General features: G+C 37.2%; 1 protein-coding gene across 1 annotated transcript; it reads left to right on the forward strand.

Annotated features, from left to right (window-relative positions):
- The first annotated feature begins 2,746 nt into the window (after positions 1 to 2,746).
- LOC308679152 (cyclin-dependent kinase 12-like) lies at positions 2,747 to 7,624 on the forward strand. Its single transcript, XM_081346464.1, has 3 exons — positions 2,747 to 2,808; positions 3,118 to 3,573; positions 5,018 to 7,624. The coding sequence occupies exons 2-3, from the start codon at positions 3,210 to 3,212 to the stop codon at positions 5,704 to 5,706; spliced, it is 1,053 nt and encodes a 350-aa protein (XP_081202590.1). The 5' UTR covers positions 2,747 to 2,808; positions 3,118 to 3,209; the 3' UTR covers positions 5,707 to 7,624.
- The last annotated feature ends 5,131 nt before the right edge of the window (positions 7,625 to 12,755 follow it).

Here is a 12,755-nt window from a genome sequence, read left to right on the forward strand (position 1 = left end):
TAGAATTTTTATCTTGATTGTTTGTTTCTAATGTTTTTGTATTATCTTTCTAGCCTCCCTCGTTGGCAGGATTGTCATGAACTCTGGAGTAAGAAACGCCGGCGGCAACGGCAAAGTGGGATTGTGGTGGAGGAGCCCCCTTTGGCAAAGGTTTCCCGGAAGGACACAGCCTCTGTAATAAGCACTGAAGCTATCAAGAATCATAGCAGCCCAATACCCCCCCAGCCTGCTCAGATCAAAACACAACCTGGTGCTGGAGACTCATTTGGTTAGTTCAAAACCTAGGAAAATCCTTCAAGTTTTAATTAATTGGCAGGATTTTTTGCACACTTAAATAGTTGGGAATTCAAAATTATAAGTAATAATTTTGAAAAGGGTTATGCATCATAGCATGGGAAAAAGGTAATCCTATTGCAAATGTTAAATGTATCACATCTTCAATTAATTTCTTCTGAAATAGCTCTCAAGGAAATCAAATTATAAGAAACCTAGCATAAAAACTGGTATAATAATCTTTTATTATTGTAGTTACTGATATATACTATTACAACGTTAAATTAAAACAGGAGGTTATGATTAAAGTATTGAATTTGGGTTGGAGGAAAATTGAATTGATTGATTTCAGTTTAGCAGTCTTTGATGGAAATAACTACCATTTTACATGTGGATAAATTTCCATTCACATGTGTGTGTGTGTGTGTGTGTGTATATATATATATATATATATATATATATATATATATATATATATATATATATATATATATATATATATATATATATATATATATATATATATATATATATATATATATATATATATATATATATATATATATATATATATATATATATATATATATATATATATATATATATATATATATATATATATAAAATTTACACACACACTATATATATATATAGTGTGTGTGTAAATTTTTTGGCTTGCTAACAAAGAATAAAGGGAGACCTTTATTTCCCTTCCCTTTATAAAGGGTATGACTGACTGATGAGAACATAAGAAGTTCAAAATGATCATTTCAGCCTCCCTAAAATTCTTTATTAGCTATTTGAAAATATATATATATATATATATGTGTGTGTGTGTGTGTGTGTGTGTGTGTGTGTGTGTGTGTGTGTGTAAATTACTAACAAAGAATTAAAGGGAAACTGAGATGCATTTCTGACTCCTTAGTCGTCCTCAGCCAGCTATACCCAGCCAGCTATATATATGTATCATGTATTAACTTCAATCAGTAGAATGTGTTTTTCAGACAAGGTTTACTTGTGCCAGTTCAGGACCTGGGTCTCCTTTAATATGTTTTTACTAAACATTTCTAATAACTGTCTTTTGGGGGTGTGGTGGCTCAGTGGTTAAAGACGCTGAGCTTGTCAACTGGAAAGCTGATAGCCCAAGTTCAAGACAAGAGTGCTGTGCCTTGGGGTGAGTTCCCTTACTTGCCCCAGTTCCTGTCCACCTACCAGTTTTGAAAGCATGCAAACGCAAGTAGATAAATAGGTACCACTTCGATGGGAAGGTAACAGTGTTCCCTGCGCCTTGGTGTATAGTCACACTGGCCACATGACCACAGAAATGTCTTTGGACAATGCTGGCACCCTCAGCCAAGAAACGAGATGAGCACTGCCCTCTAGAATCAGACACGGCTGGATAGGGGAAACCTTTACTTTTTACCTTTACCTCATTACACATTTCAGATAAATATATAAACAAAGAAGGAAAAAAACCAAAAGGGATAAAGTAAGCAAGGGATTTACAAATGTCATAGAGATGATAATTTTCCAGAATATAATTGTGAATAATTGAATACACTATTATCAGTTTAAAAATTTGAACATCACTCTTAAACTCTAAGCAAAACATGCATATCTAGAAACATAATCAATGCAATATAAATCCTAAAATGAAATTTGTGAATCACAGTAAACTGAGTCCATATTATTAGAAGTCTACTCCTGTGAAATTACAATATAGACTTTGCAGTCCCTACTGATCATTGACTATATTTTATTAATAAAATTATGCAGAGAGGTTTTTAAATTTTGCATGTGATAAAATCTATGTATTGAATTATAATTGAAGAATGGTCTCCAGCTTGAGTGAAATTCTTTGTCAGATTTACTTTTGAGATACACAATTATTTTAGTCATTGAGGCACACTCCTACAATTTATAACCGTTCAAGGACTGTTGAAGTATCCAGTTCTAGTGTCTCCTTCTGTTCTTTACTCAGTGTTTCACTGATTTCCAAAATTTATTTACTACATCTCACTCAAGAACCTGGTTGCAAACCACACCAAAAATAGTCCTGGAGACTGTTATAAATATATCGTATAAATCGCTAAAATGCTGATTTTTGCTCTCACTTTAGAAGATCTTCCCAAAAGTCTGATGCATTAATAGTTTCTGAAGAGTTTCAGTAAAATTAATAGGTTCATTTTTCTCTCTTTCCTGACATCTATCATCCACCACACTAAATTGAGCAGAGTAAAGCTGAAAACAGATGGGGCAAATGGACCAAGGGAGCTGAGGCTGCAATTCCAGCAGGCAGTAGTGCAAATTAGCAGGTGTATAAAACTAGCCAGACACAACAAGACTGAAACTTGTGCATTCCAGTTCTACAGCCTAAATTGATTCTCCAGATTAGTGAATTACCACTTTTCCTGAACTTCAGTTTTTATAATCTCCAGTAACATGAAGGCTTGAGTTCCAGATGACCAGAAAATACCAGACTGAGAGATGTTTCCATAGATTCAGCTCCAAAAGCATGCATACAATCGTATCCTGGTATGTCGTGTGAGAAGCTGGGCTTATATGATAGTTCTCCCTCAAGCATTCTGAATGAGTCTCCCACCAGTATTTTGAATTACTCTGGCTGACATTTCTGTTTGCCCCTGTGTACCCACCCAATGTCCTTGGATTGCTATGTCATTTCTGTCCTTACATTAAATAATTTTGAAGGACAGGGGGAGAATAACACTAAATGTGTGTAAGCAAGAGGTAGAGTTACGTATAGACAATTTCCTACTCTATTTTTCCTAAGGTCTTTTTGCTTCTTTTTCTGTTTCCCAATGCCTTGCCTCATGTTTGCAGCAGGTCTTGGTGACATCACACAGCAGCTGAATCAGAGTGAGCTAGCTGTCTTACTGAACTTGTTGCAGAGCCAGACAGACCTAAGTGTTCCACAGATGGCCCAGCTACTCAACATTCATTCAAACCCTGAGATGCAGCAACAGCTAGAGGCCCTTAACCAGTCTATCAATGCACTCAATGAAGTCACCACCACTCAGCAACTGCAGGATTCCCAGAAAGTGCCTGAAGAGGAAAGATCTGTTGAGGAACCACCCCCACCAACCCGTCCCTCTGAGGAACAATCCGCTCCTGAAGCAGCAGGCACTCAGGGAGACATGCAAAGCATTCTGGCAGTTTTGCTGAGCCAACTAATTAAAACCCAAGAGCCTGCAACAAATACAGAGCAGAATAGCAGTGAGAAGAACAGCGATCTACGGGGGCCACGGAAAACCCCCACTTTGCCTCAGGAGGAAACTGCAGGTAAATAATTGTGACACCCCCTTGCTCCTAGGACTTAAGGGGAAAAAATTATATGGGTCTTTCATGTGGTAAATAAAAAACACTTTGAATATTCTTTAACCAAGCCTGGTAGTCGTCTCTGAGTGTGTGTGGAATCTGGCGACAGTTTTGGGTTCCTGAAAATACTCGTCATAAGACCTTGAGCATATTGTGTACTCTTGGCCCCAGCTCCTCTCATGAAAAAATTTTCAGGATGTAAGGCTGGGAAGTCTTAGAATGTACCTTGTTAAATTGGGAAGTGATTGCTCAGATATCCTCTCATGTCATTTTTTTTATGGAAGCTAGCATAGTACTGAGAAGGCTAAGTCATACTCCTCCTCATTACTGCTCTAGCTTTGTGCTTAGAAACCCTACATTTAATCTTTAGAATGTTAGAAGACTAAAACCTATAGTTAATGTTTAATTAAATTTTTAAGCCCTTTATGAAGATGAACTTAAAATAGTTGCTGATCTGTGCTAAGGAAAGGAGTTCAAAAGAAGTCTGTTCTACATATAAGAGGACACAGATTCTCCCACTGAGGCCTGCCCCATCATCTCACCCTTCTTATGAAACAAACTACCACAGTCTAAACTGAAGTAGAAATGCCAGATCCTTATTCTGAACTAGGCTAATATTGGTGGAGAGGGTCCATTCTTATCAGCTGCACTGGTTTGGGATATCTAAGGTAACTATGGGGAGAATCCCTACATTTTGTCAAAATGGAAATGAGCAGCATATTGCTTGGTCTCTTGTACAATTGGATCATTATATGTTTCTTTTGGGTGTTCCATATGGGTTTGATTATGGGAAGAGCTATTGTATATTCTATATGGAATTTTTTTGTTTATATGATATTCTTCATAGTGAAAATAATCTTTTCATTTGTTTAAAGGAGTATATTTAGCTATTTTATTTTCAGACATAGTATTTGAAAATACGTGGGCCATGACTGCTGAAATTTAAGAAGATGAAGGAGGGATTCAACACCATTTTTTTGAGGGGGGGGCAGCTTCAGTACCCTGCCTAGATCTTTGTAACTGACTATGACAATCAGATGTATAATAAACAGTAAAAAACAGAAATGATTATCTTGTACATGGGTCCCAGAATTTAGATAACTTTCATGCAGAAATTTGTTTTGCTTTGGTTTATCTCTTTAAAAAAAAGTTTTAAAGCATACACAGCTATTTCATACCTATTACTATTACCCTGACTGACAGTGGCTCTCAAAGATCTCAGAACGAGATTTTTTGAGTCCTGCAGTATGGAATCCTTTTTATGTCTGATAATCTGGAAGTTATTTTATTGAAAGAATGTTCTCTTCCTCTAAATTTGCTCACTTCCTTTATATCTATTTCTGAAATGTTTAATGTTTGTTCACATGTACTTATGAGATGGTGTTTAAAAGAAGTAACCATTCCACAGCCTGTCCTCACATTCTCCCACCAGAGAAGAGACCCCCTGAACCTCCTGGACCACCACCGCTGCCACCACCCAATCTGGCTGAAGAGAACAACTCTAATGCAGCTCAGGAGTTGAACCCGGCTATGACAGCCGCTCTCCTCCAACTTTTATCCCAGCAAGAGGCAGGGCCGCTGAGCCACCCAAAGCAGGAACCCCAAGTTGGGAAGCCCTCCTCGGAATACACCAAGTCACAAACTTCATCCAGGACTTACTGCACCGATGGGCCCGAGGGCTGCAACTTTGATGTTGATGAAAGAAATTCCATCCAGACTTTAACAGAGACATCATCCCCAACTGCGGGGAAAAGTAGGACCTTCCTGGGTTCCACAAGTCACATCAGGGAGTCCAGCAGTTACCAGAGCACAGGATCAGTTCAGTTCCCTGGGGACCAGGACCTCCGTTTCACCCAAGTCCCCTTAGCGATACATTCTGCTGTTGGGCAGTCCTTCATCAAAACTGAGGGGAGTAACAATACACTGGTACACTCAGAGGCCAAAGTTCATAACTACAATGAGGTGGGAGTAACAAATTCGAGTGACACAGGAACAAGCCACACGTGGGGAAACCCAGTCCAGTCCACTGCATACGGGAAAGCTTTTCGTGGGCAGGATAGAGCGCCTCCAAGAGGAGGAAGAGGGGTACCTTATTAAAATGACTGAAGAGGTGGCATGAGGGGGGCAATGTTTACTTTCTTATTCTCTTGACCTTAGAGCAACTAGTTTGATGGGCAAACCAATGACCACCTACTATAGAAATGGTTAATACTTTTCCCCCCTTTTGCTCACCAGGCTGCTCTTTTCCCTCAGGGCTTTAGAGTGAAAATTCTTTAGCCTTTGTGACATCATTCCATCCCCCAGAATCTACTGATTTGGGTTTGATGTGATGAGTTTTGCTACATTGACATGGGGGGAGGAGGGAAGAGGAAAAAGAAGAAAAGATTTCTAAAGCAAAAGAATAAATTGGAAACATGAATTGAATGTGCTTGTATGACTTGAGCTATTATTTTTGACAGCCCACTGAAGATCTGGATGAGATGAATCAGTGTCTTGGTCTATCTTTGTTGCAGAATGAAGTCTTAGAATGAGCTGTACTATTTCAGAGAGCAGGTGGAGAAATCCATATGTGGAGTAAGGGACAGAAATTTTCCCTCTTGCAGGTAGAAAATTCAGCATATTATTGAAAGAGATCCTAGCTCAGCACCCCTTTGGCTGTATTAATTTTCTTTCTAAAGCCAAGACTGCACCTTTCTGGGAAGAAGAATATTTGAAAAGTGCGGTTGAGCACCATTAATCACTCAGCCAGCTCATTCTACGGCTCATGTTGATCTAATCTCAGTATTGCAAAGTCCATAAATGTTTTGTTTTTTTCCCTTGCCTTCTTGAATTTCAAGATTTGTCAGATGGTGCCTACATGCCTTTTATACTGAATTAGGAAAAAAAATAGTTTGTTATGTAAGTCTTGGGATATTTTTTCCTCTTCTTAGTTATTGTTTCTTTATGTGAAAAGGCAGGATGCTACATTCTTCCGAGGGTAAGCTGTTCCCTGGTTTACTGTGAAAAGCCCTGTGCTGTTATTACTCACTTCCAAATCTTAGCTGAATTAAGTTTCTGTAGTGAGTCCACTGAGTTGTGGATGGAATTATTTTTTTTTAAATTTTCTCTTAAGAATGGCAAGTGTCTTTTTGTTGAAGTTCATACAGCCTGAGTAAATGGCTAAAATAAAATAAAAACCAAAAACTTTGTAATTCTTAAATTCTTGGGGTGGAGGGTATTTAATACTAAAATGAAGGAAACCTGAATAGGTTTTATTTTTTTCTCAGTCTTTAAAAGATAAGTGTTGCTATCTCTTGTATAATAAAACACTGTTTTCAGTGTTTGAGAAGACTTTTTGGAACATTCCTCAATAAAATGAGGGTACTTACTTATTTTTCATTATTCTATTTTTATTTTTTGCTTTAGTAGTTTCATTCATACTGATTAATTTTCTATCTAAATTTTTTTTATCCCTCTCTCCCATCTAGATCTTTGTGAAAAAATGCACTCGAGACTGTATAATGCTCCAAGATTTCAAAATGCAGAATTATGGAGAGACATAATTTCTTAGAAACATAGCTCCACTTCCTCCCACTTCCAATTCTTTTAAATGAGAGTTTTGAAAGAGAGAAGCATCCTAGAAATTGAAAGGCGCAGGGAATTTAGATCGTTGCCATAGATCATTCATAAATAAAACTGCTTTCCTATTATAGAGAAGAAAAGCTGCAATGTTCGAGGAAGCACACTGCTGCTGACCTAAACTGCTGCTGACCACACCTAAAACATGATGAGGGAGTGATATAATTAGAAATTGATAATAAAGGGATGAGGGGGAATCATTTATTAATGTGCCACCTTATATTAGAAAAATACTGTGTTCTTTGTTTTGCAAAGTAGAAAGTTTTGCAAAATACCAAGTGTAAATTTTGTGTGTACTTTTCAATTGAATCTTCAGTTCATAATTAATGTGCAAAAAAGTATTATATGTGCAGAATATGGTAAATAAAAGGGAGGGTTCTCTCTCTCTCTCTCTCTCTCCCTCCTTTATTATGCATTTTTCTTGGATGTTTTTTTTATGTTAGCAAGCTTAAGCTGTCCTGGTATCCCAATTATGCCTTTGCTGTTCTCCATCCTTCCATATTCTTTCTACCCTTTCTTTTCTCTAAAGACAGAATTATCATTTAGCCATATGGCCATTCATTTTCTCTTATATTCACCTGAAAGAATTTGAGCATCACATATTCAATCACCTGCTTCAACTTTTTTTCCCTATTGTTGGACATGAAAGGCCAGATTAGGGACAGAACGTCATGGAGAAAATCTATGTGGTGATTTAGAATTGATATCAATTTGAAGGCATGTAATCAAACTACAAACCAGAATTATGCAGCATTTTGGATTCCAAAGGAAGTAGGTGCTTCAGAAAAATTAACTTTTTCCCCCCTGAGATTTTGCAGTTGCCCTCTAGAACTAGATCCTGGAAAAAATGTATTGGTTTAAGGACTGCTGCCATATTTGCACACTTATGCATCTCAAAGCACTTTTTAAAAATCTTTGAATTAAAACCATTGCACGACTATCGTAGATAGGTAACTCGAGGTAAAGAATTTGCTGTTTCAAATTGATTCAGAGGATATTTTTCCTTCTCTTTTAGAAGAGAGTCTTTTCAACTCCCTCTTTTTTCATCCTTTGTCCTATGCAGAACAGGCTTACCAATACCTATTTTGCTACATTTAATGAAATAAGGAATTGCTTTGAATTTTAATACAGTTAAGGATACACTGGGAGGGAAATCTTCACTCTAGTTCTGGAATTCTCCACAACTATCTTACCAGTTTTTATATACATGTTTGCTTTGGGTTTTTTTTAAAAAAAATACATGGTTGCCTTGTTCAGTTTTAAAATCTTTCATCATTCAACCATATTAAGATGTCTGAATTAGTGCTATTCAACAGAAATGTAAATTGAGTTCACCTAGGACCAATTACTTTATTCTGCATCCCACCTTCTCCTTTCTGTAGGATGCCATCCTGACCTTGATTGCCATGGTTTCTTTTAAGGAATGCTCTCTGTGTTCTTAAGGAATCATAATATCCAACTAACTCAGGTAAAAATGCAGGCACTTTTTTTTGAAGTGCTAAGAGGTTGAAGAAGATATAAATATCAATAAGGCCAACTTTGGGGGGAAAAGCGGGGTGTGTGTGTCAGTATTAGAGATTTGATTAGCATAAATCCCTTATTTAGAATTTCAGATGCTTCCTGTTACAGGTAGTCCTTGACTTATGACCACAATAGAGCCAAAATGTTTGTTGCTAAGTGAAACAGATAAGTGAATTTTGCCTCATTTTATGACCTTTCTTGCCACAGTTGTTAATCATTGCAGTTGTTAAGTTAGTAATATGGTTGTTAAGTGAATCTGGCTTCCCCATTGACTGCTTGTCAGAAGGTCACAAAAAATGATCACATGATCCCAGAACATTGCAACCGTCATAAATACACGCCAATTGTCTAGTGTCTGAATTTTGATCACATGACCATGAGAATAGTTGTAATTTTGAAAAATGGTCACTTTTTCCAGTGCTGTTGTAACTTTGAATGGTCATTAAATGAACTGTTATAATTTCAGGACTACCTGTACTTGCTTGCAAGTAATTACTTGCATATATGAAGGAGCCATCATACTAAGTACCTTAGTTCTTTGGATGTAATACTTTTAAAAATAGTTGGAAAGCTGACATACAGTCATGGCCGAAATTGTTGGCACCCCAGAAATTTTTCCAGAAAATCAGGTATTTCTCACAGAAAAGTATTGCAGCAACACATGTTTTGCTATACACAGGTTTATTCCCTTTGTGTGTATTGGAACACAACAAAAGGAGGAAAAAAAGCAAATTGGACATAATGTCAAACAATACTCCAAAAATGGGCTGGACAAAATTATTGGCAACCTTTCAAAATTGTGGATAAACAAGATTGCTTCAAGCATGTGGTGCTCCTTTAAACTCACCTGAGGCAAGTAACAGGTCTGGGCAATATAAAAATCACACCTGAAAGCAGATAAAAAGGAGAGAAGTTCACTTAGTCTTTGCATTGTGTGTGTGTGTGCCACACGAAGCATGGACAACAGAAAGAGGAGAAGAGAACTGTGAGGATTTTGAGAACCAAAATTGTGGACAAATATCAACAATCTCAAGGTTACAAGTCCATCTCCAGAGATCTAGATTTGCTTTTGTCCACAGTGCGCAACATTATCAAGAGGTTTGCAACCCATGGCACTGTAGCTAATCTCCCTGGTCGTGGACGGAAGAGAAAAATTGATGAAAGGTTGCAACGCAGGATAGTCTGGATGGTGGATAAGCAGCCTCAAACAAGTTCCAAAGGAATGCAAGCTGTCCTGCAGGCTCAGGGAGCATCAGTGTCAGCGCGAACTATCCGTCGACATTTAAATGAAATGAAACGCTATGGCAGGAGACCCAGGAGGACCCCACTGCTGACACAGAGACATAAAAAAGCAAGATTACAGTTTGCCAAAAATGTACTTGAGTAAACCAAAATCCTTCTGGGAAAACGTCTTGTGGACAGATGAGACCAAGATAGAGCTTTTTGGTAAAGCACATCATTCTACTGTTTGCCAAAAACGAAATGAGGCCTACAAAGAAAAGAACACAGTACCTACAGTGAAATATGGTGGAGGTTCAATGATGTTTTGAGGTTGTTTTGTTGCCTCTGGCACTGGGTGCCTTGAATGTGTGCAAGGCATCATGAAATCTGAGGATTACCAAAGGATTTTGGGTTGCACTGAAGAGCCCAGTGTCAGAAAGCTAGGTTTGCGTCCGAGATCTTGGGTCTTCCAGCAGGACAATGACCCCAAACATAGGTCAAAAAGTACCCAGAAATGGATGGCAAGAAAGTGCTGGAGAGTTCTGAAGTGGCCAGCAATGAGTCCAGATCTGAATCCCATTGAACACCTGTGGAGAGATCTTAAAATTGCTGTTGGGAAAAGGCGCCCTTCCAATAAGAGAGACCTGGAGCAGTTTGGAAAGGAAGAGTGGTCCAAAATTCTGGGTGAGAGGTGTAAGAAGCTTATTGATGGTTATAGGAAGCGACTGATTTCAGTTATTTTTTCCAAAGGGTGTGCAACCAAATATTGAGTTAAGGGTGCCAATAATTTTGTCCAGCCCATTTTTGGAGTTTTGTTTGACATGTCCAATTTGCTTTTTTTCCTCCCTTTTTTGTTGTGTTCCAATACACACAAAGGGAATAAACCTATGTATAGCAAAACATGTGTTCCTGCAATACTTTTCTGTGAGAAATACTTGATTTTCTGGAAAAATTTCTGGAGTGCCAACAATTTCGGCCATGACTGTATATGTACCTTTTGACAAAATAATATGACAGTACCTCTAGTAAAATAGTAATTATTGTTTCTCAAAGCTGGGATTTTCTTGTCTATTACAACTTCAGAACTACAGTACTCCTGTAACAGAACATTAGTTTTCTTGTCAAATACATTAGCAATAGCACTTTCAGGGATCATCACAAAACTTATTACAACACTTCTAGAAAACACTTTTTACCCACCCACCCACCCACCCAAAAAATAAAATAAAAAAAATCTAGCGATTCATGCTGATATTAGTCCGGTAGGTTTAAGACCATATCTATTTTTTGGGTGTTGGAAAAATGCATTGAAAATCAGTTGCTGTCTGCAACTTCCAGTGTACAAAGATGAGAGTACTTCTATCTGTAATCTGGCAAATTCATTCCAAGTTCAGATCAGTAACATTAGGGCAGGTCTTTCCTGAAGGTTGGTTTGTTCATTGATTTTTCCTATGCAATATGTAGATATGGTATAGGGAAGCAAATGCAAGACACACGTGGACAATATCAAGTGTGAATAACGTTTGAGATCTTAAAAATATATTGTGCTCATCTGAGAAAGGGTTGCTCAAAGATGTAAAATGAGAGAAAAACAAAAACGAAATATCAGTGCTAACTGGTACTGGTCTGTGCCTCTGTCCTGTGAGTTGTTCATTATTCTATTTGTAAATATTTACGATCCATCATTTACCTGTGACTCCTATTATTGCAGTGCAAGAAATACATATAAAAAGCTATAACTTCGTGAGTAAAGAATGCAAAGTGAGAAATTGCAAGCTACATCGAGCCTTTGATCCTATTTAAATAGTCCAGTGGGGGTTGATTAATTTTGCCTGTACAGTTTCAATATTATAAAGCATCTCTGCAACTCATGCACGAGAGCTGTTTGTGTGCTGCATATTCATAAAAATTAATTTCTGCACCAAAAAAGATACCGTAAATCCAGATTAATCTAAACCATATGGTTGAAACAGTGTTGGTGTATTTTACTTTTCATCAATTTCAATCGTATGGTTTCTACTTTGCTAGTAAGAGAAGAGCAAAGGGCAGGGCATTCGTTTCTCTTACTAATTAGTGAAAATGTTCAAAAACTTGCCTCTTTTGAAATGTCAAGCTATGGCCATCTCATATATTTAAACTCATTATTTTAAAAATCATTAAATGAAGTAAGGAATTTCTTTGAATTTTAGTACAATTAAGGATATATTAGAAGGGAATTGAGAAAATATTCACTCTGGTTCTGGAATTCTCAACAACTATCTTACCAGTTTTTATATACATGGTTGCCTTGTTCATTTTTAACATTTTCCATCATTGAACCATATTAAGATGTTTGAATTAGTGCTATTCAAATGAGATGTAAATTAAGTTTACCCAGGACCATTACTTTATTCCACACCCCATCTTCTCCTTTTTGTAGGATGATGTCCTGGTCTTGATTACCATGGTTTATTTTAAGGAGTGGTCTCTGTGTTCTTAAGAAATCATAATATCAAATTAACTTGGGTGAAAATACAGGAAGTTTTTTTTAAAAAATTACTAAGTGTTAAGAGGTTGAAGAAGATATAAATATCCTGTCGTCCAACCTAAATATATGGCCATTTCATATTTAAAGTCTTAATTTTAAAAATCATCAAAACAGGAGAAGGATGCAGGGGGGTGGGCAGACTTATATAGAGCAGTTTTGTGTGTATACGCTTTAAAATATCTTGCCTATACAAATGCAGGATGCTTTTATTTGCTTAGAATTCATAAATTCCATCAGTTTGGGCAGTTTCCAATTTATA

This window comes from Vipera berus (genome assembly GCF_964194415.1).
Source record: "Vipera berus genome assembly, chromosome: Z".
NCBI lineage: Eukaryota > Metazoa > Chordata > Lepidosauria > Squamata > Viperidae > Vipera > Vipera berus.